The sequence below is a fragment of the Pleurodeles waltl genome, chromosome 2_1, assembly GCF_031143425.1.
Source record: "Pleurodeles waltl isolate 20211129_DDA chromosome 2_1, aPleWal1.hap1.20221129, whole genome shotgun sequence".
NCBI lineage: Eukaryota > Metazoa > Chordata > Amphibia > Caudata > Salamandridae > Pleurodeles > Pleurodeles waltl.
Window position 1 is genome coordinate 196,099,507 of NC_090438.1, and position 25,178 is coordinate 196,124,684.

The 25,178-nt window shown below is 43.0% G+C and overlaps 1 protein-coding gene across 1 annotated transcript in view; it reads left to right on the forward strand.

Annotated features, from left to right (window-relative positions):
- The window catches only part of TBC1D8B (TBC1 domain family member 8B), a 783,045-nt gene that overhangs the window by 176,185 nt on the left and 581,682 nt on the right, over positions 1 to 25,178 (forward strand). The window contains exon 2 of the mRNA XM_069212396.1: positions 1,263 to 1,373. Coding sequence (XP_069068497.1) covers positions 1,263 to 1,373 — 111 coding nt within the window. The remainder of the gene's footprint in view (positions 1 to 1,262; positions 1,374 to 25,178) is intronic.

The window sequence follows — 25,178 nt, forward strand, 5'->3', positions numbered from 1 at the left end:
AGTCACATTGCACTATTGCCCCAGCAGAGCTCGCTCCTAGCTCTAATCTGGTCTGAAGGAGAGGAGGAAAGCCTGTCTTAGGCCTGACTTTCGTGCATCTGAGGCCATAACAAACTGAAGATGTCGTGACATAAGCCTTGTTCAAGGGGATGGTCACTAGCTAAGGTGAAAGGGGCTAATAACAATCCTACATAACCCTATCCGGTGAAGAAGCCTGCAACTGAAAAAGGGAAGGAGTTCACAAACCATGCTGCTAAATATAGCTAAAATATGTGTGAAACATATACATTTTGAGCATCTAATTCGGTTAAAAGACGTCTAAAAGAGAACCTGCCACTTTATGTAGGAGCGTGTCAAGTCTCGTCACATGTACAAGGAACCAGTTGTTTAGTGACAAATAAATAAAACAAGCATACAAATTAAGTAACTGAGACAACGAAGGGCAATAGCAGTTCCAGTCTGAGTAGCGCACTGACTGTGAGCGCAGAGAGGCAGAAGGCGGCCTATTATGGTCATTGCCCATAGGGTAAGAATAGTAGGAGGGACGGGCACGTAGAGTAAGTAACTTGCCCTTCATGTAGCATGTACAATGTTACTTCTGCTGTTCCTTTAGTGGTCTACGCAGACGTTAACAATAAAACAAGCTAATAATCCGCTGAAGTCATGAGAGGAGCTGCCTGTTAATGTTCCTCTAGTCGCCTGGCAGAGTCAGATAGCTCAGACGGGATAACTCAAAAGGCACGTCTATTACCCCTGTGGAGGCTGCACTGTCCCCATGCGCCTCACTCTTCTGGCTGGTGCCGTTTTAGCACTCAAACCTCTGTCGGGTGTTGGTACGAACAGTACATCCATCTGGGCAGTGTGCTCAGGTACTGTAATGTGGAGGAGAAAAAAACCTATTATGTTTGCCTTACCTCATGATAAAACGTAGTATTCTTCTGTAACCGGAGGATGGCTCGTGGGTTCAGTTTTCATCCATGAAAGCAGATTTGTTTGCTTTTTGCTGCTTTACTTACACCCTAGAATAAAATGACTAATCTCTCCAAAGACTTTTTGTGAGGGTACATGACCTTCTCTTCTACAGCATATGGCCTTTGAGCCTGCGGATTAAAAACATCTGTCTGCACTCAGCAGAGGCTGGCAGCCTGTGCCGAGATCTTTGATTCATCTCATCTTGGCTTGTTGTGAAAAAACAAGTATAGCCTGGCAACCAATTACTGTGATCCCTGTCCAAAACATGTTTTTTTCTTTATCTAATGCAGGTATTCTGGTGGGAACTCTTGATGCAGTACTAGACTCGACGGCGAAAGTCGCGCCTTATCGCATCCTCCATCAGACACCGGACTCGCAGGTCTACTGGTCTGTCGCCTGTGGTAAGCATGGGAAGTTTAAATGGGTTTGACCTCTAGTTTATTGCTGCACTTTATCCACAATCGGTTCTCAATAAACCATTCTCTGCACAACTTCACTGGGTAACTTCAATCAGGGGGAGCTGAACTGTGGTTCGATATTAGGTGGCTGTCATTTATTATGTATGCTTGCTCCTTTTCTTATTGTTGATTGACGTATTGTGGTACTTTCATCTTCAGAAGAATATTTCCACGTTTTTCTCAGTGGCTGTGTTCTCCGTATCGTGCTTAGCCACATTTTCTAGTTTCATGCAGTGATGAAGTTAGCAATAAAAAGCAAGGTGAAAACGTATGTGCACTATATATAAGCTTCAACTCCACCTAGACTCATCAGCTAATGGTAACAGGAGCGACAAAGTGAATGAAAGGTGCAGTTAGCTCTCATTTCCCTTACTTTGGTCAAGCCAAGTTAAAGGAATTGTGTGGTATGCAAGATCTTATTTAAAGATTCAACAGCAGCAGAAAGAAAAATAAAGAAAATAACGTTCGGACCAAAAGAACTAACAAACATGGTGGCGATGTGTGGAAGGAAAATGGTCACTAACCATATTAAGGATAAAATGAGGTTAATGAAATAGTACATAATCTAATAATACCGGTTTATTTGAGGGGCTCCTTATTGTTTCCTGGAATAGAAAAATGTTCAAGATAATTCTTACACGCGGTCAGAAGTGCTCAGTAGGAAAAGGCACTAGAAACTACCTGATCTTGGAAAGGACAGGGGCAGAAGTATATATTTTTTTTTGGGGAAACTCCAAATCCTTCACCTGTACAAAGTGGGCTGTTAAGGTCAGACAAGGCAGCAGGATGTGTCGGATGACCTCTTTTTGAGGTCTGGTAGTAGGCACAAACTTTTCTGTCAAAAGCTCTAAGTGCTAACAGACCTTATGTGGGCTTGCCCTTTCTGATCCATGATCTCCCCTTCTGCATTAAAGAGAAATGATCCCTCATCCATCTGTTGACCCCTACCGGGTGCAAGTAGTCATTGTGGCTACAGAGAGGCCTTCATCAAATGCCTCTCCGCACTGGATGAAGCCTGTGAAACGTCAGCGCAGAGGCTTAGCTTATTCCTATGACTGAGACCCTCTTTGCGCTCCCAAAATCCCCGCCCCCCCCCCCCCCCCCCACACACACACACACAATGTTTTTTTTTTTTTTAGGTTGAAGCCTACTGGGCAGCAGCCCTGTCTGGTTTGCAAAGAAATATTGGGGACATGCTGAAAGCTTACTTACAAACACATCCAATCATTGTTTACCATTGCCTGGTTTTGTCACTCACATACAATTTTCAGTTCACTATCTTTATTGTTTTGGCCCATCCATCATGACTTTGCCCCTCCAGTGGAGCAAACCCTGTTTACCACTTCTCTGACTGGCTCCTTCTCTTCCTGCCCGAGTGCTCGCTTTTCGGGAACTTTTTTCTTTTTTTTGTGAAGCACTCCATGAGAATGGATTGTTTTCCAACTGTCAGAGTTCTATGTTCAAATATTTTAACAAACAAATTCCTGGTCGTGTTTGGGTGTCATTTGCTTACTCATTACTGAATATTATGATATTGTGGGGCCGGTCAGCCTTAAGAACAGCATAGTACCTTGTGAAACCTTTAAAAGTTTGGTTTACACCAGATTAATTTGTAGCCATACATTCTAAGGTACCCTCAATTTGATGCTTTAAGCATGCCCGTCACTGCTTTTCTGCACCCTCTGCTGGACTACATTAAGGTGGTGCTGGTGTTGTGTATACATTCACAGCTGCTAAATGTTCTCATGGCAAATATCTCACTTTAAGTCCTGACCTTTTATCAAACATCAGATTGTATTTTGGGACTTGAAATTGTGCTGTTACCATTGTATGTATGGGGTCAACACCTCCAGCATTTAAGTTCATTTGGGTAAAAAGCTAGGATTAGCTGAAGGTATCACACATAACAATAGGACACCTTTCCAGGTATGAAGTTTGATGGTACACAGAAAGTCTTATGTCATGTTTTCACCAGTATCCCATTTGTATGGGGACAGCATTGTTTTTGCAGGTACCAGTCACTGCATCTTACACTAGATGTTTAAAGTCTGAGTGTTTGGCAGTTGACATGCTATAAATACTGACTTGTTAAAAACGAGGGCTGATGTGTCAAAGGGTTTTACCCATTTTGTGTCTGTGGGTAAATGTGATAGTACATGTTAGCCAAGATTCCTGCAAGCTAGCTATTTCACTAATCAGTGAAAGAATTAAACACAACCAAAGATCAAATATGATTTTAATATTCCCACTTTCACTACATTATATAAAATTGGATCAGACCTAAAACATGCCTCTGAACCCTACTCCTTTAAGCACACAGATCTGAAGGAATCAAAAGTAAGACAAAAAAGTGTTCTAGTGAGATCCCTAAACAACAAATATCAATAATCTTAGACCAGTCTTTCTTGCTGCTGCCTTGTATAAAAAAAAATGCATTATGTTGTCCCCTTCAAGAAGAAATACAAATTACTCATTCTCTCTAACTTTCCTTTCTTTGAATGCCATTTTAGTTTTAGTTGTTGGATGTGTTAATCAGTGTTTATAGGTTTACTATGATGAGGGCTATTTCCCTTTTGGTGGGGGTTTATCAGTTATTATCTTATCTGTTTAAACACAAAACAAGCTTGCCTAACATTTTAGACAACATAACATTGCATGTTGTTTTTCAGCCAGTACTTTCAATGCTAAAATTTTACAACTTTTCCCAGACTGTAATTTGCTATTGAATTAAATAGGTACACTGTTCCAAAACTGTTTAGAGAGTGAAAAAGATGCAGGGTCGAGATCAGTCAGGAATATCAATGATATCAGGAGAGCCCTCAAGCACCTTGAGGGTGACAAGTTTCATCACTGGGCTGTCTCCTCGTCAGACCGTTGCTGCAATGTCTGGCGGACCATCCCGGCAGCCGGGATAATGCTGAACCGAAAGCAATTTGCCAGGTTAGGGCCTGAAACGAATACTGACTGTGAAAGCAGAAAAAAAGAAAAACATTTTTGTGAATAAGTATAGGAGAGAATGAGAGAGTTAAAATTAGCTCTGAACCTTAAACATCACTTTAATGAGTCAGGGAAAAGGTTCTGGCCAAGGTTAAAATCATACAGAGTGCCTACGGGAATAATGTTCCACTACACTCTACAGAGGGAAAAAGGTAGTGTACCTAATCCTAATATGTAATTTGCTATTGACGAAAAAGCTACAGCTGGCTAAAAGTAGGATGCGTAATGCTGAGACACTTGGCAGTAGTGGCACAGCTCGTACTTTATTGCACACTTAACTTGCAAGTTTGGGAGCTTTCGTGCACACTTAGTGATGTGATTTTAGGCCCAATTTGCAGTATCTCCATGTAGAGCAGTATTTTTTATTACTTTTATTTAATGAGGTTACTGCATATCAGCAGCTTTGTTCGAATGCAGGCCCCTTAAAATCTGGGTTCTGTTGCACTTTTATGGGGTGGGCGGTTTCACTCTGTACGAATTTGCCATACTCATGGCTTGATTTGAGCCAGTGGTTGCAGGTAGGGCCAAACAACTCTTATTTGTGGGGACCAGCACTTATTTTTCCTAAAATAACTTTGATCCAGAGCAAGAGAGAGAAATACACAAACGGTGTAAAGAAGTAAGAGTGACAAAGGGAAAACGCAGGGATGAAAAGGACCCTTCCATAATGAGCTAAAGGGGTAGAGAGTGTCCGATGGTGGATTAAATAGGAGAGGTGCAAGGGGGAATTAACACTAGGTAGACTTAGTATTCAGCACCCAACCTTCGATATTGCCAGCTGTGGCGCTCTTTACAAAATTTCGGACCTGACATTTACATATTTTTACATATGAAGTACTGGCCACACTTCTGTGGCAGTTTAATCGTGTTTAAATGTGGTACTGAGAGCTTGCCAGAGCCTGTTTTCATAATCATGTCTGTTTTGTGGTAAAACCCCCATAAAAGTAAAAAAATAAAAAAATAAAAGAAATACATAATACAGAGTTTCAGTTTTTAAAAAAATATCAAAATACACAACAGCTTAAAAAATCTGGTACATTAAGAGAAAGTCAATCTGGCAAATGGAGTGCCCTAAGCCCGTATTGAGACACAAGTCTAATCCATTTTTTTCTTGCTTCATAATATGCAGCGCAAAGCAATGAAATGTGTTCTTCAGTTTCAGATGCAGAAGAACACACATTACAGATAGTGGAATCTGTCCTTCCCATGTTCTACTTTGAAATAAAAGCATTGATGGGCAGTGTATCAAACCTGAAGTTAATATACAAGCACATTCCAGAAGGGGAAGAATATCACCCATGTACAGTTCAAAAGCTAGAGCCGACTTAAAGTCCAAAATCTGTCCGTTAAAGAATCAGCCTTAACTGCCAGGTACAGATTTTCCAATAGAAAGTTCCAGTATATAAGTTTAGGTGTATCTTTTATAGGGCCACAATGATTGCATAGATTATTCCATACTCCACTCAGACCTAGTAAGAGAAGCCATCATTTCACATGGGGTTACCAGAGCAAAGAAACACATCTTTTCAGCTTCACCACTTCCATTAAACCATCACTGGAACAAGGCAACTCTGTAGTTGATTACAGTCTCACCCATAGAATAAATGGCCAAAGAGCAGTCAAATGATCTATTTTCCTTTTAGGAAAAAAGGGAAGTTGTTGGTGTGCTTTGGGGAAGATTTAGCAGTGATTTTACAAGAAGAGTCTTGCTGGATAAAAAAAGTTGTAACATTGGAGGACCCCTCCATATTTCAGCACCATGTAGAGCCGCTGTTTGGACTTTTGCTCTGTAAACTTGAAGAGCTGGTGAAAAAAATTTGCATCTGTCCTACAGCAAACAATCAGGCCACTTTTCAAAATATCAGATGTCCAGGGAAAAAAAAGTATAATCCTAATTCCCACGTAATCAGACTTCTATCCAGATTCACACCCCTCAATTCCATCTCATCCCATGTACAATAAATGTAGGGTCCAATCATATACTTGGTCTTTGAAGTATTGGTTTCCGGGCTACATGACTCACAGAATTCTGCAGACTTAATAAATAGAGTCTGAAGACCCAGTGGGGTCCTGGCCATCAATAAGGTATTGTCTGTAACTAAAAGGGCAGGCATGTTTTACCACCTAACTTGGGGTCATCATTTACACAGTTATTAAGATGTTGAATTACATCACTGATATAGAAAGAGAGAAGAGTGGGCACCAGGAGAAGACCTTTGTGCACACCATGTCCTATATGAATGTGACTTGTCAACTTGCATTGTCTACCCCAACAGACCTGGGCGTAATTATATTCATGAAGCATGATAAAGAATGCACAATAAAAGAGACGGAACACCCATATACTTGAGAGCACCCCATAGATTGTTCCTGGGAACAAGATCAGGGGCAGCTCTCAAGTCTACGAATGGGACATAGAGATGATTCTGGTGATTGAAGTCTATTCCCAGATAAGCAAGGCAAAACAAAAAACATCAATATGAGTGCTCCCTTCCCTGCTCTCTTGTGCAGTAATGTGCCAGAACAGCGAGTCGTCTCGCCTTCTAGAAGCGTCGAGCAGATCTTACCAATTAGCCTCTTCCAACACTGAGCAGCTAGATTCAAGTGTGTGGGCATATACTTTCCTTGCTTCCCTGAGCTATTTACACTGATAATCTCTTTCTGTGAGCTGAAGAGTGTAGTATGCATCTCTGTGATTGAAATAGTTCATTTGGGCAGATAAACCACTGGGCCCAAAAGGCTATTGTATAGCTCGTAAATTGTGGCCTGGAGCAAACTGATAGAAGTCTTCGAATGAATGTTCACCTGGATTTGCAATTCTGTCTTCACAAGCTTAACATCACACCTTTTTCGTGTGTCAACAAATAACTTCTGAAGTGTGTTAGTTCTGAGAAAAAGTACAATTTAAAAAAAAAAAACAGCACTAAAACTAATATTGCCCCTGTCTGTGAGTCCATGTACTGGCAGTCATATTAAGGGTCCAAAATCCTCTGTCTCTTACATCAGTGGTCAAATATTGCTTAGTCTGCTGTACTACTTTGTGTCCTAATATAAACTTATTTTGGCTTGTACTTAGGTTGGTTGTCTATTTACTTACTTATATACTATTGCAGGACCCCCTCTGTGTCTGTAAGACTTACCTTGTGTCTCGAATTTTTGTATTGAATTTTGACCTTTTGTCTTGATTTTTCCCCCAGAATTTTGACCCTTTGCCCCTGAATTTCGACAGAAAAAAAAAAGTGAGCTTCGCTTTGTGACATTGCGACCTCCTCACTTCAATCCCTAGAAAATCCCATATTGCTCTCGGTGTTTCTTGCATGAGGGAAAGGGAATAGGATTTCAGTGTTGCCCAGCACTTCAATAGTCGATCCATGGCTGGGAACAAAGTAAGTCACAGTGTTGGGACATGCTGAAACAAAGGTTGCCATGCTAGGTCAACAGGTAGGCGTCAGTGCAGGACAGGGTCGCTTGCTGAAAGTCTGCAAAAGACTGAAAGCATGCTCCACTCATCCTAAGGAAGATGGCTGGGCACCCTAGAATCTATTCTCATTGGCCTTAGCATCAGGGCCAATGATAACAGTCTGCAGTGTTCCTAGGGAGCTTTGTACGCTCTCCTACAGCGTTCTGGGAGACAGCTGGAGAGTGAAGCATGCCAAATCATTGGCTGTCAACCCAAACCCTCAAATTACGGACAAATGGCATCTGTGGTGGAAATAGTCAAGGACAGAGGGCCAAAATTACGGACTGTCCATGAAATTTACAGATGGTTGGTTATCATAGTGTGAAATGCTAAGTCTATACTTGCAGGATGCAAAGGAAAAATACACAGATTACACTATTAGGTGCCTAACCCTCTGAGCTCTCTGCTGCAGCCGAATTCCTTCACCTTATACCATCTTATCGCTCAGAGACTGGTATAACATAAAAGTGGAGGGTGGAGCACGTACCTACATATACATTTATTTCTTTATTTGGATGGTATTTTTTGCAGTATATCAATAATTTGCTTCAGCACGCCCTAAAATGTGTGTGAGTTCTCCTCTCTTCTTTTTCTGTCATTATTTTAAAGAGTATTTCGGAAGAGCTTTGCATTGCGGGATATATCAGTGATGTGGACAAGGCTACTGTTCATCTGTTCCTTATGTCACTGCTAAATAATGAGACCGAGTGATCCTCTTGACTCTCCTGCAAACCACATTATACCCCAGAACCTATATTTCTAACGTAGACAGTATGTTTGAGGGTTATATTTTGTCACGTTAGATGTGTCCCCAAACACACACCTTGACTGATAGTCCGTTTGGCAGCCTGTCATAGCTCAGAAGCATATGTCTTTCCATATTCTTGATTGAACAAGTCACACCTATGATAAATGAATGGATTTGGGTTTAGCTGGAGCCTAGAACCTGGTCAATTCTGCTGCTGAAGTCACTGTGCCAAATACAGTATAAAGTATCAAGTACATAATGTGATAACAAAGAGATGGAGCACATAAATTTATGTAGGAGATGTCAGGACAGCTGACTGAGAGGCACAAGAAGTGTTCTGAAAATGGATAGTGACAAATGCCTTTTGAAAAGTGTTTATCAAATGGTAAATATGTATATTGAAATAGCGTTAAGTGTTTTAAAGTGCCAGCTTCAGAGGGGGAGTGTGTGTGTGTGTGTACACCACATGCTCACATTCAGTAAAGCAGCGTGGTGGGATTAATATGAAAGCTGCAGAGATGTGAGGGATTCTTCACGTCAAAGGTTAAAAAAACAATGCAGAGTTTTGTTGTTTAAATGCACCTGCTTTATGGATCTGTAATGTGGTCATAAGTGATTCATATACAGTATGATAGCTGGGAATGGGTTTTGTATCTGGTACAGAGTGCTGTTTGTAGCTAGTACATTAGTCTCCATGCGCAGTGTGGCCCCCTTTCCCATGGATATCCTGACATCATAAAAGTGAAGAAAAGGGGCACAACTATATCACAGGATCAATTGCTGGCGATATTTAAGTTTAAGAAAATGGATGACGTATTTATTTCAGAATTTTCAATAAGGCTGCAATAATAAGCCTTTCATGCTTTTTTAGAACATGGCAAGTTTCAAGGGTAGTTTAGATCAACAATCATTGTTCATTCAAAAAACATTAATAAGATTGTAGATACATGTAAAAATACTTTTGAGACTAGGATAATGCAAGGAACTGAACAATCAAACATACCTGTGTTATAATTGGGGCCACTGTAAAAATATATTCAGAGGAGATCAAGTTGCATCCTCATAGTGTGAACAAAATTAAACCTTGGGGCTTCACCAGGTGTGGTACTGTAAATTGCACGTATGTGTTGAAATGTCAATGCTGTGTAGTATTTGTGTATACGTAGGCAAATCTAAAGCCATAATGAAGATCCAAGTGACCTGAGCACAAAAGCAGCATTTTATACAAAACCTGAAGTCTGTAGTGGCTGTGCATTTTCAGGTCAACGGGCACTATCACTAAACTTAAATTCTAGATACTTAAGGCAGGCAAACCAAATCCCAAAATAAACATGAGAAGAATGATCTTGGTACGAAAATAAGCATTTGGGTTGAAAAAATGACAACCTACAGCCGGAGTTTAAATAACAGAAACGCCATTTAAAAAAAATACTTTTTGGTATGTTCATAATTAATGTCCCTATTTCATTGTTCTCTGTCTGCATTTCCTATCAGTGTCGGTTCAGCATTTTGATCTGTTCTTGTAAACAGGAATGTTAATTACACCACGAAAAAACTTAGTCTTGTACACTCACTTGCAATTTCTTTGGGATTGGGACTGTTTAGTACCACCCACATTATGGCTGTTTTCCCCTTTTTCCCACCTATGCTTAAGGAATTTTAGGAACTAATGGAATAGTCACTTATCAGCCATCATGTATGTACATTTTTTACTAGGTTTGTAACATTGAATCATTTTCAGCGTACAACATGCTAGCATATTGAAAGAAGCTCGGGTGCGACTAGCCCCATCTGGATGTAAACTACACTGTTAACAACACAACTCTGGGACCCCTAGTCCACTGAGGCCTGCTGTGGACACTGGCGAGACTGGTGGCAAAGGTGGGGAGGCGCATCGCACCTCAAAAGATTGCAGGCCGGCAGCGGTGCAGAAACTAAGATGGCAGCCACACCCTGCGCTTTCTAGCGAGTCTGATGCAAGCACTCTCCCAGGCTCTTGACCCTCTGGGGCAAGGCGCACAGGACAATACCGCTGCTGCCCTCCAGCTTCCCTGCTGCCCTGGACACTGAAGCAGTCTTTCCCGGGGCTGATGAGCCATGGTTCACCTGCTGGACCAGCTGAGGGCTGCATGGATGAAGGACGACTGGGCCTGCTGGGTGCAAGGAGACCTGGACCCTGCAGCGGGTGTGGGGTCTTGGGAGGGAGCTCCATCCCAGTGAATGGAAGGCGAGCAGGAGGTGTAACTCCTCGCCCCTGCCCTATTGGTGCCCTAACTTGGGTAGCCCTGTGGCGCGGAGAACCTGCGAGCCAGGCCGGACGAGTACTTGCTCTGACCCATCCCCCCTACCTGCAAAGGGATTGAGAAGGCGCTGGGCGGCGGCAGACGACGAGCCGCGATCAGCAGTAGGGTGCCCGCAGCCAGAAGGCCTGTGACTGCTACTGCCTGGTGACTCTGAGGTGGAGGTATAGTGGTGGCGCAAGGGGCATATTTCCTTCAACTGAAGGCAGCAGAAGAAGTGCTGCCTGCGGCAGTGGGGGGCCCATGGGACACGATCGGCAGTAGGGTCCCTGCCACTGCTGCAACTGTGACCCCATCATGATTACTGCTGATCAGGGGCTACTTCGATGACACCAACCCTGAAGTGGCAAGGCTATACAGTTAAACTGAAGAGGAGGTGAGCCCCAAGAGCAGCATCCTTCTGGCGGTGCCACCCTACAAGTATCCCACGCCGATGCCCCCAAGGGAGGCCGATCACCTGCACCTACTTTGGCCTTCTCATCAGTGCACAGTCTTGGCGGCATTGAGGCCTGCGCCAGGAGCAGAGAAAGGAGCACCTGGCAGACAGACGGAGATAAGTTCCTGGTTTTGGTGTCTGTGGTGGGGTTCCTGCCGTGGACGCAGCTGAGGAGTTCTAAGTGGGAGGTGGACTGGCGGCCACTATGGTGGGATATCCCTCATAGCCCAACCACTACTGGGGTTGAGTATCTGCGATCACTTGGCCACCTGGAGATGGCAGATGAGTGCGGGAAACCTCTTCAGTGTGACACTGCTGGCGCCCCTTGGCAGATTAAGAGCCACCACTCTGCAGTTCACACCAGGGCACTCCTACCTTCATTAAACAGCCCGTAATTCTTAGCAACGTTACCTCAGATAGGCACTCTGTTTCTACTTGCTCGGTGATCACAGTGGTATGCCCCCAGTGCACCTTGAGCATTGACAGTCGTATGCAGCCCCTAGTCTGACCTGTCGCATCCAGAGCCCCAAGTGGAACACCGCCTTTCCCTCCTGCCACTACCTGGGGCCTTCCGACGGTTAAATACTGGCTGCTTACCAACGTCTTTCAGGACCTGAAGGTCCACACAACGGAGCCTCACACCCCCTCTGAAACAACTTACTACATAATCCTGGTACAACGCCCTCCTACCTATCTGGGCGCCATGGGCAAGAGCGCTCACAAGAGTTACCCGGACATGGGAGAGCTACCGTGGCCAGAATCAGAAAATGATCAGACCAGAGAAGTTCTTCACCCTGATCCCAGGAGTCTCACCTTAGCTCCCATTCTGCAAGACATATTGCAAGCCATCACAGTCTTGTGTGAGGCCATTGAAACCAAAATAGATACTCTTGGCACCGACCTAGGCCTATTGCGGGATGATCACAGGTGCCTCACTGATCGAGTCACAGCTGCTGAAAGGGATCTTGGCGATGTACCCCCATACTCAACACTATCAACAGTCAAACCGCCACCATGGAATCTCACTTGAAAACACTGGAAGCCAGAGCAGAAAACGCAGGAAATAGAACGTGTCCCAATAATATCAGAATCGACCCCCTTAGAAAATTGAAGGCAACAACATGGTGACATATTTAAAGGGATGGCTTCAAACCACCGTGTCCCCGGACGGCCTCTCTACATTTTATGCACTGGAACCTGCCCATAGAGTACTGTTGAGGCCCCTCCCTCTCGGGACTCCTCCGAGGCCGCTGGTGGCGCATTTGCTCCATTTCAAGGACCGTGACTATACCCTTACCAAGCTAGGCAGAGGGGAACCCTCGCTGTAGAAAATAGTAATGATCTTCCCGGATTTCTCCAATGAAGTCCAATGCTACTGAACAGCCTTCGCTGATTCAAAGAAGAAACTACATGGGATCCCATATTAGATGCAATTCCCGGCTCTTCTAAGAGCTGTAACCCCTGAGGGAGCTAAGTTCTTCCACTCACCACAAGAAACGTGGTCATTTCTGGATCAACAACTTCGAGCGGGGAGCCGCAGGCCGAACCACGAGAATGCCACTCACACTCTCAATGTTGCAGATGCTTGAGCAGCTTCATGATTCCTGCGGTAACAGAGGCACGGAGGAGGAGACAGAGAGTGGTGATGGCATTCCTGAGAGGATCTGGTTCAGGACAATCCTCTTCACCTCATGAGTCCAGTGGGAGGGGGTTGGACACTGATCATGACTTCTCAGACTCAGAGCTCTCTAACATCATATTACCAGTTGTTACTTCCAAGACCTTGGATGAAACAATTTAAAAGTGAGGCTTCTGATTAAACCCTGGGCATGAAGAGTGAAAACCTCTTTATCCTACTCGGGCCATTATTGTTATGATGCTTCCTGTGCTGTCCTGGCTTTTCTCTGCATTCCATTAGTTGCTTCAGACTCATTTGTCAGATGGGTTCCTGGATGACCAGCATCAGGCTTGGCTCTATTGCTCTCCCCAGAAACTATCCTGAGTGTTTAATATAGACCTAAAGTTTAGATGGGAGGATTTCCACTTCCTGTCCTTGGGTGTGGGAGTTTGGAGTTATTTTCCTTGATTGTTTTAATTTACCTATTAGAAAACCCTCAGAGTCAGAATTTGTCATTGAATCAAATACCCCTTCGAATACACACAGATCCTGGAAAGATCTGGTCCCCGCCAGAGAGGGGTTACCACACAGGGCTTCCTCCCGCACGAACATGGCAATCACTAGTGCCTATAAGATAATATCCTGGAATGGATGTGGAATTCACACCATGCCTAAGCGTTACAAGGTTATCTCCTATTTAGATCGATGTGGGATCCACATATACTGCTCCATGAAACGCACTTAACAGCCAAAGAGGGTGCAGCGCTCCAGCGCCATTGGAGATGGCAGGCCTACTATACTACTTATTCTGCATTTGCTAGAGGAGTCCCAATTTGTGTCAGAGTAAGACTCCAGCATATTAACTCTTCAGTAGACCCAGGGGGCAGATATGTAGCGGTGGCTGGTAGGCTCAATGGGAGGGACATCCATATTGTAAATATCCATGGCCCCAGTGTAGATCAAAGTGCATTCCTAGCAAGGCTGTTGGCGCAACTGGCCCCCTTTTTTATTTCCGCAATTGACGGAGATTTCAGCTGTATGGCGGACCCTGAGCTTGACTGCTCCCAGCCCTGCTGCGCGATTCCCCTATTCATCACTCAGCGCACGTGTTTAGACTCTGGCAAGAGAGCTGAGACCTCCTGAACATCTGGCATTACAGAAAACCCCACACCTGCGACTATTCCTTCTTCTCCCTCTGATATGAATTACATTTATCACTCAACACTTTTCTATGCCTGACTACCACACAGTCCATGATACAGTAGTTGGAATACCTCATTTGCACCATATCAAGTCATGTCCCGGTTTTAACATACCTGAACTGGCATAGACAGCTTCCAAAGATCACCATCTGGAGGTTAAAGCTGAAAGCCCTAGAAGAACAATTGTTCAGAGAAGTCATGAGGGAGAAAATAGGGAACTACTTTGCTAACAACAGTGGTTCGGCCTCCACCCCGCCCCCCTGCCTCAAGTGGAATGGGGCGCATTCAAAACGGTGCTCTGTGGTTACTGTCTGCCTGGATCGATGGGCCTCTGGGCTACGCTACTCCAGTCGCTTTTGGATGCCGAGAAAATGCTCAGGAAAGCAGAAATGCATAACAACCAGACTTACACCACAGACTTTGACTCAAAAGAACAAGTGGCCGCCCATACTGAGCGCCTCCGCTCTTTTTCGACTACAGGGCCTATGTAGAGAGATCCCATGCCGAAGGCAACCGCACTGGCCACCTACTGTCTTGGATAATCAACCCCACTAGACTTGGGATGTCCAAAATGGAACTGACTTCTCCTGTGGAACATGCCCTCTACACCCAAACCAATATTAATAACTGTTTTACACAGTATTAACTGGACCTCTATACAAGTCACACGCCACACGATAACGCAGGCCTGCAAGAATTACTTGGACTGTTGCACTTCCGTGCCTCACGATCGAAGAGGCAGATGGCCTAGGTGCTGACATTTCTCTACCAGAAATCCTGGGATCAAAGGTCTACGGAGAGGTAAAACTCTGAGATCTGAAGGACTGCGGGCAGAGTTCTAGGCTACATATGCTGCGGAGCTCGCCCCTAAATTGGTTGATCTTTACAAAGCCGCTAGAGACACTGAAAACCTGCCACAGACCACCTGGGAGGCGTGTGTTGTGCCACTGCTGAAACCCAGAAGACCCGCGAATGACTTTAAGGCCTACCGGCTGCTCTCTTAGTGCGGAATGTAGATTATAAAATTCTGAGAAAAATATTAGCCAATCAACTGCTCCCATTTGTGTCAAAACTGATCCGTCCTTACCAAGCAGTCTTCATTCCAGGACTAAACACTGCAGTCAATGTGTGGTGGCTGTTGTCACTCCTGGAAGCATCCTCATATGACAGGGAGAGGGCCGCAGTACAGGCTGTGGATATTGAAAAGGCTGTTGATAGCCTGGAGTGGAACTACTTATATGGCGTCATGGCACACATGGGACTGGATCGAGGCTTTGTAAACTAGACACACCTCCTCTACACTAACCCCACTGCCTGGGCCCGTTCATGGTACACCATCTTGGATAGTTATACTGTTGGGCGTGGTACACTTCAAGGCTGCCCTCTCTTGCTCCTACTATTTGCATTAGCAGTGGAACCCCTGTCGAGCTCGGCTCACACGTGGAGCCAACTATAGCGGCATCCAAGTGGGCACGGTCACCCAAAGAATAGCTCTATATGCTGATGACCACCTGCTTTTTCTCCACAACACTGGGGATGACCTTACGGTAACCAGAGCCCTTTTGGAGACCTTTGGTACACAATCGGGGCTCAAGGTAAATTGGCAAAAAAACACAGGTTATTCGTTACTAAGGAAGATGTCAGAGGTCCTGTCCATTTAGGCAACTTCCTTTGGGAGCCTCAACGCCTCTCCTACCTGGGACTGAAAGTCGACCATAATCAACCAGACGTTTTGGACGGGAACTGTAGGCTTGCAATTCGTAACCTGAAGTCACACACAGATTTCTGGAGGATCTGCTCGTTGTCAGTGGCAGGCCAAATAACCACCCTGAAGATGGTAGTATTGTCCTGCTTCCTGTACCTCTTTCGAATGCTTCTTCTCTGGGTACACCGATCATTCTTCATGGACCTCAATACTATTTTAAAGCCTTTACCTGGGGATGGGGTCGCCGATGGTGGCACTAGCCACTCTTCAGCGGTTGACTTCCCAGGGAGGGCTAGCTGTCCCTGATTTTGAATTATACTATCTGGCAGCCCAACTTCAGTGGTTCACTCAATGAATAGCAGGTGGAAAGTCACCAGATAGAAGCACGGGCACCTTAATCCCACCCTACGAGGACCAATTGAATTACGAGGAACGCTCAAGTATACGCAAATTCTTTTAGATCAGTGTTTGTCCATCAATAATCATATCATGAAAACCTTTTATGTCCATTCGATAATTCCTTAATCCAAGAGGAGCTATGTATTAATCTTCTTTCCAATCCTTATTTCCATTTCTTTATAACACCATCCAGTCCAGCCAATGCTTTTCGTCCAAACATGGACTTCATCAGGATTTATCCTGCAACTTTTTCCTATTGATTGTAGGCATTCCCTTTTTCTTCTCTCCTTAGCCCAATGTATAGGCTTATCAGTGCTGTTCCTGCACTACTTTGAGCCCAGTACTACAAATCCGTGAATCGTTGGCTGGGCTGGATGGTGTTATAAATAAATGAAAATAGAGTTTGCAAATAAGATTAATATATGGCTCCTCTTGGATTAAGAAATTATGGATTGGACAGAAAAAGTTATCATGATATGATCATTAATGGACAAACAACACTGATTTGAAAAGACTTACGTACATGTGAGCGCTCCTGGTAATTATATTGGTCTTAGAAGTTAGTGGTTCTGGAGCAGTGGAATCACTGAAGGTTTGAGCGCAAGATTTTTACTTTGTTTTGACCCAACACTGGTGACGCAGCAGTGACCCACACAACTTGCTATATGTTTTACACCATCCTAGGAGCACTTGGTAAAAACGCTACTCTGAATAGGATGGGTCACAGCAAATGGCCTAAGGGAATATGTGGTAATTTTGAAATGCTGGACCTGTTGCCTGCAGGGAATGCACACCAGAGTTCCCTACTCTCCGGATTTGCTGCTTAAATGCTATCACTGCACCTGCATGGGGGGAATTGGGGTGAACTACAAGAGTGGGTGCAGCAGGGGTTGATAAGACTGGAGATAGTGTTGCACGAAAAGCACTGCTACCTTTTGAGGACTTTCGGGCAGAATATGACCTACCGGGTAAAACAAACAGTAAGTTCCAGGACTTGAGGCTGATCTTGCCAAACATGGGCTCACCCGTCACTGGAAGGACCCACGGGGCCTATGCCGTTTAGCATGGCGTAAGGAACTAGCGGAGTGGGCGGACTGTGAAGGGACACTATTGTTGCGTGAGGCGAGGCATCGGAATCATGGAGGCAGCCCAGACATCGGGAACAGTGGTTGACAGTTTGAGGCACCCAAATCCACCCTCACAAGAGTCATCGCCCGTGGCTGACCCCCACGGGGCACACTCACTTCGTTCCAGCGTTTGACACACATCTAACAGCCACATGCTATCCCATCCTTATGTTATCACATGATTAATCCCGTACCTTCATTTGTGGTAGCTCCCGTGAGCTCTTATTACAGCAGGGTCGTTAATAATATCCTGATGCTATATCTGTATAGTTCTGATATTCTGACTCGGGAGAGGAGAGGGTGGGCAAAGGGGAAGTAAGGTAAGAGAATTTCCTAATGAGTGAAAAGATTACCTTGTTATTCTGTGATACGTTTCCCTGTCTTTAAATTGTTCAACTATATTTATTTCTAAATAACCAATAAAACAAAGAGCAAGCATTAGCAAATTCAATAAGTCTTGGTGTTTCATAGGGAAATGTGCTTTTTCGATTTGATTGGCAAAAAAGTTGTTGTTACACTTTACTTACGATGACTTCCCTCAGTGTCCAAACAAGTGTCTAAAGAACTACAGATGAGATGAGGAAAGCATTATTTGGATCTTTTCACTAGCAGTCTTATTTGAATTTCTCACAGCGTAATATGCATCTAATTTTGTCCCGCAAAGAAGTGTGAAAAAAGATGCATTTACCATACATCAATTTTGTGTATGCATGGATCATGATTGGATGTTTCTGTGAGTCTAACTTACGGATGCAACATCATTTAATATTTACAGAGTGCCTACATGGCATTGATTATCACAGACGCATCACCTGTATGACAGTACAAGTTGAAGCCAGGTGGACCAAACCAACTTCTCAAAGTGTTCAGAGTGATGAGGCAGGTCATGCATCCTCGTCTCCTGCATTACAATACACCTACGAAGACTTTATAATACTGCAAGATGCATGCTGAAAGCAGAGACTGCACTTCACATGAAATGGAAACAACAATAAAGAAGATATTTCTGATTAATAAATAATGTGTGCTTAACATCATGAACATTTTGCATTAAAAATGAAAACACTGTATTTTACAAAACTATTTCCCTGTGCTTGGCCAAACTAGGCCATAATGCGTTTGTGTTTTCATTTCATACCGCATCGCAGGTAGCAAAATGTGCAATATTGAAATGTTCCAAATTGACATAATGATCTCGAAGAATTCAAGTGGAAGTTTCAATTCTACTCTAACTATTCAGAACCTTTCCTACCTTTGCCTCTGTAAGCCCATTCATTTATAAGCTTGCCATTTGTAACTAGATTTGCACTGTCATATCAGTTAACTTTAGGCCAGTAGGGATTGAATATAAATTTATTTTGTTTGATATTGTTGATTTTTGCTGCATCATGATTGGTTGAGCCATGCAACATTAAGTTCATGTTGAGACTTGCACAACCTGTGGCCTTTGTCAGTCCTCATCAGACGTTGAGGCTGCCTCTGGAAGTGACCACTCCCTGGCCTTAACCTTCATATTCTTTTCAGTGCTCCTATTAATGGTTGACCCTCTGGCCTCTCCCTCCGCATCCCTCTCTTGTTCACAAATGAACCCCTGGACCTTCCCCTCCCGTCACACCTCAGTCTTAGCACTTCTGACATCTTAAACCTATTGTTCCATATTGTTTGACTATTGTGTAAATTTCTTTCTACGCTACCCTATTGTAAAGGACTTCCTACTGGCCATAGTCACTGTTAATCTCCTTGTTTGAGGCGGGACTTGAATCTTGAGTTATCTTGCACGATTTTGAACTACAACAAGATCTGGTGTCTGTCTTGGGAATGGCATAATACTGTACCCCCTCTTCATGAGACTAGGCTTAGCTTCGTGAATCCTATGAAGCAGGACCTCAAGATCCTGGTCTCCAAATCCAGCCTGAAAATCTTTCCTTTTCCCTGAGAGAGTTGATCTCTGGTTTCTTCCTGGGACTCCTCCAGCTCAGCCATCGCTATCACCCTCTACTTCCAGAGGATCAGTGATACCTATAAGAAAAGAAGACAACGTTAATCGCAGTAGTAACAATTAACTATGCACATCTCAATAGCCAACTTGAACAGTCAGTGCACTGAATCCTTGTTATTTTAAAGGAGCAGGACTTGGTTTGAACTTTAGGAAGGAATTGTTTGGAGAATTAAAGACTCCAGCCCAGTCAAAAGTCACATGCTCTTTGGGCCAAATCTTGAGAAACCTTTGTCGAGCTCAGAAAATAATTGCCCTTGCAGACTGCTCTACTCTTTGAAGCAATAGAGAACATTGAAAAGTAGCTGCCTCTGGATAAGTGCTGATTATACAAGATGGTCTGAGTTTCAGCTGTAGGTGAATGTCAAGCTATCTAACATCTGTTACATGTTATCGTTTATATCTAATTGACCCAAAAAGTGATATTAAAAGAGATATTAGAAAAAGAGTCACTTCTCCAGGGGAGATTTTAGTCAGGGTTAACTGTAATAGAGAACAAGGGTGGCGGTAGGCAGTGGGAGGAATTTAGCAATTGTGTTATATGTAACCTGTATCACCTTCTTCTTACCCATGGCACTAGCTTACTATGTGAGGCCTCTTGCCTGAATTGCCAAACCAAGGGGACAGAAGAATAACCCATATGGGAAGTCCATTTCTCAAGAATGTGAGTAGCTCCAGAAGTAGTACCTCTCTCTCTCATCCGACACCCTTTCCCTTTGAAACCAACCACCGGCATCCTTATAAGATTGAGTACAGAGAACTAGCCTCAAGGGGACTGGAAGGACTCTCATCGGTCCCGCGGATGACCTGGAATTTAGGTGAGTGGAACCCTGACAGTAAGCCAAGCCCACAAAATACTATCTGCCTGAGCAAAGATGGATCCACATTTGCGTTTACTCTCCCAGGATTTACAGAACCTCCTCAGGCTCTCCACAACCTGGACTCCATTCCCACCCTGGAAGGCATGACACGTGTCCTAGCGGCCGTGCAGACTGAACTGTCCTTAGGTACGAGTTAGAAGTCATTTGAATAAAGACACTGGCACCGGTTCAAAGGCTCAGACTAACCATTTCTGCCCAGCAAGGTTCGCTGTTCATAGTGCTGGTACAAATGCTCCTACAGAAGCTTTCTAGGTAATTCTAGCTCTTCTACGGTAAACGTGTCTGTTCTTACCCACACTTCCATACCTGTGGTATCCCCAGAGTGTTTTAGTGTTGAAGTGTCTAAGGTTAGTACATTTATGAACTAACACGATCTCCAGCATATGTGTAGATCTCAAGCCTTCCCAGCTAAAAGTGCAGCTAACCTGGCTTTCATTCTTTCTTATCCTCCCGAAAACACAGCCACTGGGCCCATTTGCCTGATCAAATGTGATAATCCAATTCTTTACAGTTTGTCAGCCTTTAAGGAAAGGATATGTAGATTGTTTACTAAGAATGCTTTAATACAGTCTAGTTACTAAATTTAAGGCATCGAAAAAAGACTTACTTTTTTTAAGTTCAACTTTTAATTGGCTGGTCTCTGAAACCAATTTGCCTGAGAAAAAGAGGACCCATTTGTTTTATTCTTGAGATTATGGATCCCATCGAAGACTGCTCTCATTTAATTGACAGAGTTTTTAAACTAGAGCATCCACTAGGAGCAAGGGAATAAGAGAAATCAAACTGATATACCAAGGTTATGATCCTACAGGAGAAAAAGAAGGATGTTCCTGATTCTAGAAGTTCTGATGGGAAAGAACCCATGCAGATAAGTGGGTGTTTGAGGGCCACTCTCCAAGGGCGCAAACAAAGAAGGCAAAAACAAATTCTATGCCTGTACTACGGAAAAGGTGGGCTTGTCGCCCGAGAAGACTCTGCAAAACCAAAGTCTCCCAAGAAGACTGTAGTCCTAACTGACGCCCCTGTGCAACAGATTGAAAATAAGAGAATTCGAACTGTAAGGAGATTGACTCCCTGAGCAATTCTGTTCAAGAGGTCTCACAATACCTGGCAAATATCATTACACAAATTCCACAACCACCGTTACAATAGTGATTTTTAACCAGTTTAGGAAGGTAATTCTCATGCTACAGGACTGGTGCTATAGGAAACGTTTGTGATGTATACTTAGACAAAGACCTTGGGGTCGTTATAGATCAAAAGGACAAACCAGAACCACTGAGGGCTGTGGACTGTTCTGAGTTGTCCTCGGGATGGATAACACTGCAGTCCAAACCTTTGATTCTGCTTTGTGACATTGGACATTCAGAAGACATTACATTCAACCAGATCAGGTATACTGGGCCTCAAGAACAGTGACTTTAGATTCTCGTACTGTCTTCAATTCTGTTACCAGGAACCCTCAGACGATGTAACCCCTGCCACCACTCCGAGTCAAGAGAAGTCTCCTGAGTCAGTATCAAGAGTTTAAAGACAAGGTGAAGGCAACCACATTGCCCCAGCATAGGAGTTTTTGATTCAGGGTAGACTTGGTACCAAGGCCTAGCCTACCCTGTAGTCAGTTCTACCCCCTATCTGAGCAAGAAACTCTTCATCTGAAATAATATCTAGATGAACTCCTTTCAGATGGGTTGACACAAAATTCATCTTGGCTGTCTCATCTGCTTTATTCTTTGTATGAAAGAAAAACAAGCAGTTGCATACCTGTATATATTATAGGGCCTTGAACAAGGTAACAGTTAAAAACCAGTACGCTTTGCATCTCATCCAAGTGTTCCTGGATCTAGTAAGACGTTCCTCCTTCTATACAAAATTAGATTTACTCAGAGGTACTCATCTGCATCAGAGAAGGGGACAGATGGAAAAGTGTATTTCGGACCAGATATGGTCTATATGAATACTGTATTATATCATTCAGCCCATGTAATGTGGGGGTGACATTCCAGTTTTTTCATTAACAAGGTACTTTGTGAATTCCTTGATGTTTTTGTCATAATATGCATTTATGATATTCTGATTTACTCCGAAACTGATCAAAAACACATCATTTTAATGAAAGCTATTATGCAACAATTGTGCGAAAACCACTTGTCCGCCAAACTAAATAAGTTTGTCGTCTATTCCACCATGTCCAGTTTTTTATGTTCCTAGCACCTTCTGGGATTTACATGGATAAAGGAAATGTACGGGAAATCTTAAATTGGCTAGAGCCAACAAACATAAAAGAGATCCAAGGGCTACTCTCGTTTGCCAACTTTTACAGGTGGTCTATAATCCATTTCTTGGAGATCATGTGCCTATAATCTGCTTGTTAAAAAAGGAGCCCCCTTTAACTGGTCTCATGAGGTTAACCAAGTGTTAACTTAGTAAAATAAAAATTCACGATTGCCCCATCTTAAAACACCCAGATTCTACTCCACTCTATTTTGTGGAGGCAGACTCCTTCATTACGCAGTGGGGAAGTGTGCTTTCTCAGCTAGATGAAAAAACTGCTCAGATGTATCCGTTACTCTTTTTTTTCAAGAAATTACTCCCAGCACAGCAAAACTACACAATAGCGGAGTGAGAATACCTGCCCATCAAACTAGCCTTCCACATTTGCTGCGTCTTCAACACCATCTAGTGCTTTTGTAGGAGTCCTCACCTTTCCGCAGCAGAATGGGAAGAAACCCAGTGATGAAGCATGCCACCAAGAGGCAACCTGGTGGGTGAGGATTTCTCTATAAAAAGTATGAATTGCTTTTTTGCGAAAGAATTCCTAATCAGTCCAGCTGAAAGAGCAAAGCTCTTAAGTTAGAATATGGTGAGAGTTAAAAGAAGCCACAAAGCTGTTAGACAACGAGACCTGGTTAAAGGAACCAAAACTTACAGTTAAGAATGGTTGTTTTTATCTTGACACCCAGCTGTTCATTCTTACCCCACACTTGAGAGAGAATACTACACTGATGACACTCACTACTTCCAGTGGTCACCCAGAGGAAGCTAAAACCAAGAAAAACTGTTTATGGTGGGAAACCTTAGCACAAAACATTCAAACATTTTTGCAGTCTTGCCCCAAAGGAGAGTGATTATCAATAGGGCGAGTGTATTGCAATGGATCGTAGTTTTGCCCAAGTATGTGGCACTTTGATGTGTGCTGATTTTTGTGATGTCATGAGTTATAGTCTGTGAGAAATTTTAGGCTATGTGTTTTTTATTTGTGGGCTATTAGGAGTCTTTGTTATGATGTCATATTTTTGAAGTTAAATTGTTAGAGTTAGATTTGTTGTCAAATGCGCTGGGGTTATAGTTATTTATCAGGTCAGTAGGGAATAACTATTATTTAGTTCAATATTCCTGCATATTGCTCTATGCTGATTGGTTGAACCATGCAACATTTAGTTGATTTTTATGGTGACTATCTTACTCTTTTTCTGCACTTAGTTATAAAAGACCCCAGATTTGTAGGTGAGCTAATTTGGGTTACCATGGCACTTTGAAAGCAGACTCTTGTTAGGCTGCCTCTCGCTTAGGATTTAGAATCTTCTACTCAGAGGCTTGACCTCATGTCAGGCTCCTGCAGCATTTGACTGAACTCTGTTTGCCATGTATTTTAAATAGCCACATTTCGTCTTCTAGGTCACACTTTAATTATTTAATAAACTGTCATGGTTTCTAACTTCTACTGGCGACGTTCGCTCTATGTAAAACTTTTTTTTAAATAATCCTACAGTGAGCATTTCCCAATTTAGCTTTGTTTTATGGGACAGGAGTGTTAGCGCACCCTTGGCTCATCCATTTCGTAACAGTAAGTGGTTGGATGCTGCTTTGAGGTTGATTAATCTTTTGACTCGTTTAAATTATATATAGATTGTATGTCATATAACACAACAGCATTACCTAATAACAATTAGAGGAGTCAGCAAAGAACGCACCGTGACCAATTTGTCCACGAATAACCACACCTTTCAGTATCAATTACAATATTTATTTCCCTATATTAACAATGCTAAGGTCACAAAAATTATTCTCAACACCAAATGGTACAAATAAAGAAGCATTACTGGCTGATGAATTGGCCTGAAGAATCTTAGTTTAAACAAAGCAAATAAAACAAACTCAGTAGTTAGAACACAAATCAATAACATTAATATCTGTGTAAGAGAGATAAGGTACATTTGATTTAGAAATAAAATGTCAAATCATAGGCATAGAGAAGCACACCTCACTAACCTCAAATTAGCATTATTAGCATGTTGGGCTTCATGCAGAAATTTTAGTAACATACATTTAGAAAACACCTAGCTTGGCACTATCATAAACAATTTGAAGCAGTATTAAAACAGTAGCAGCTGGCACCTGGAAAACAAAAGACAGATAACATTACTTTGAGCAGTATAATTACCAATCCTAAAGAAATAAGGAAAACAGCATAGCTTCATCAGAGGGTCAGCAGCATCAAGATAGGGGGCAAGGAAAGGGGTGACAGTTCAGAATTTATAATCTAAGTTCTCAGAACCATCAAATTAATTATCTAAAGCAGGCAGCAAAGCGCTACAGGCTCTAAGCATTGAGTGCTAAATTAAGCACCAGAATCATTTCATTGAGCATAGGAAATAACTCAAATTAATAAAGTACCAAAATGTCAGTAGACTGGCAAAGCATGAAATGTCAGTGACAGTTCATAAGAATGAGAAGTGAAGTCTCTGGAAACCAGGAAGCAATGAACCCAAATGTCTGATTCACAAACATTAAATTAACTTGCTAAACTTTTCCCATTGGCTGAAAGTTTCATATGGAATAGGATCATCCAATCAGAAAACATCAACTCATCAGAATT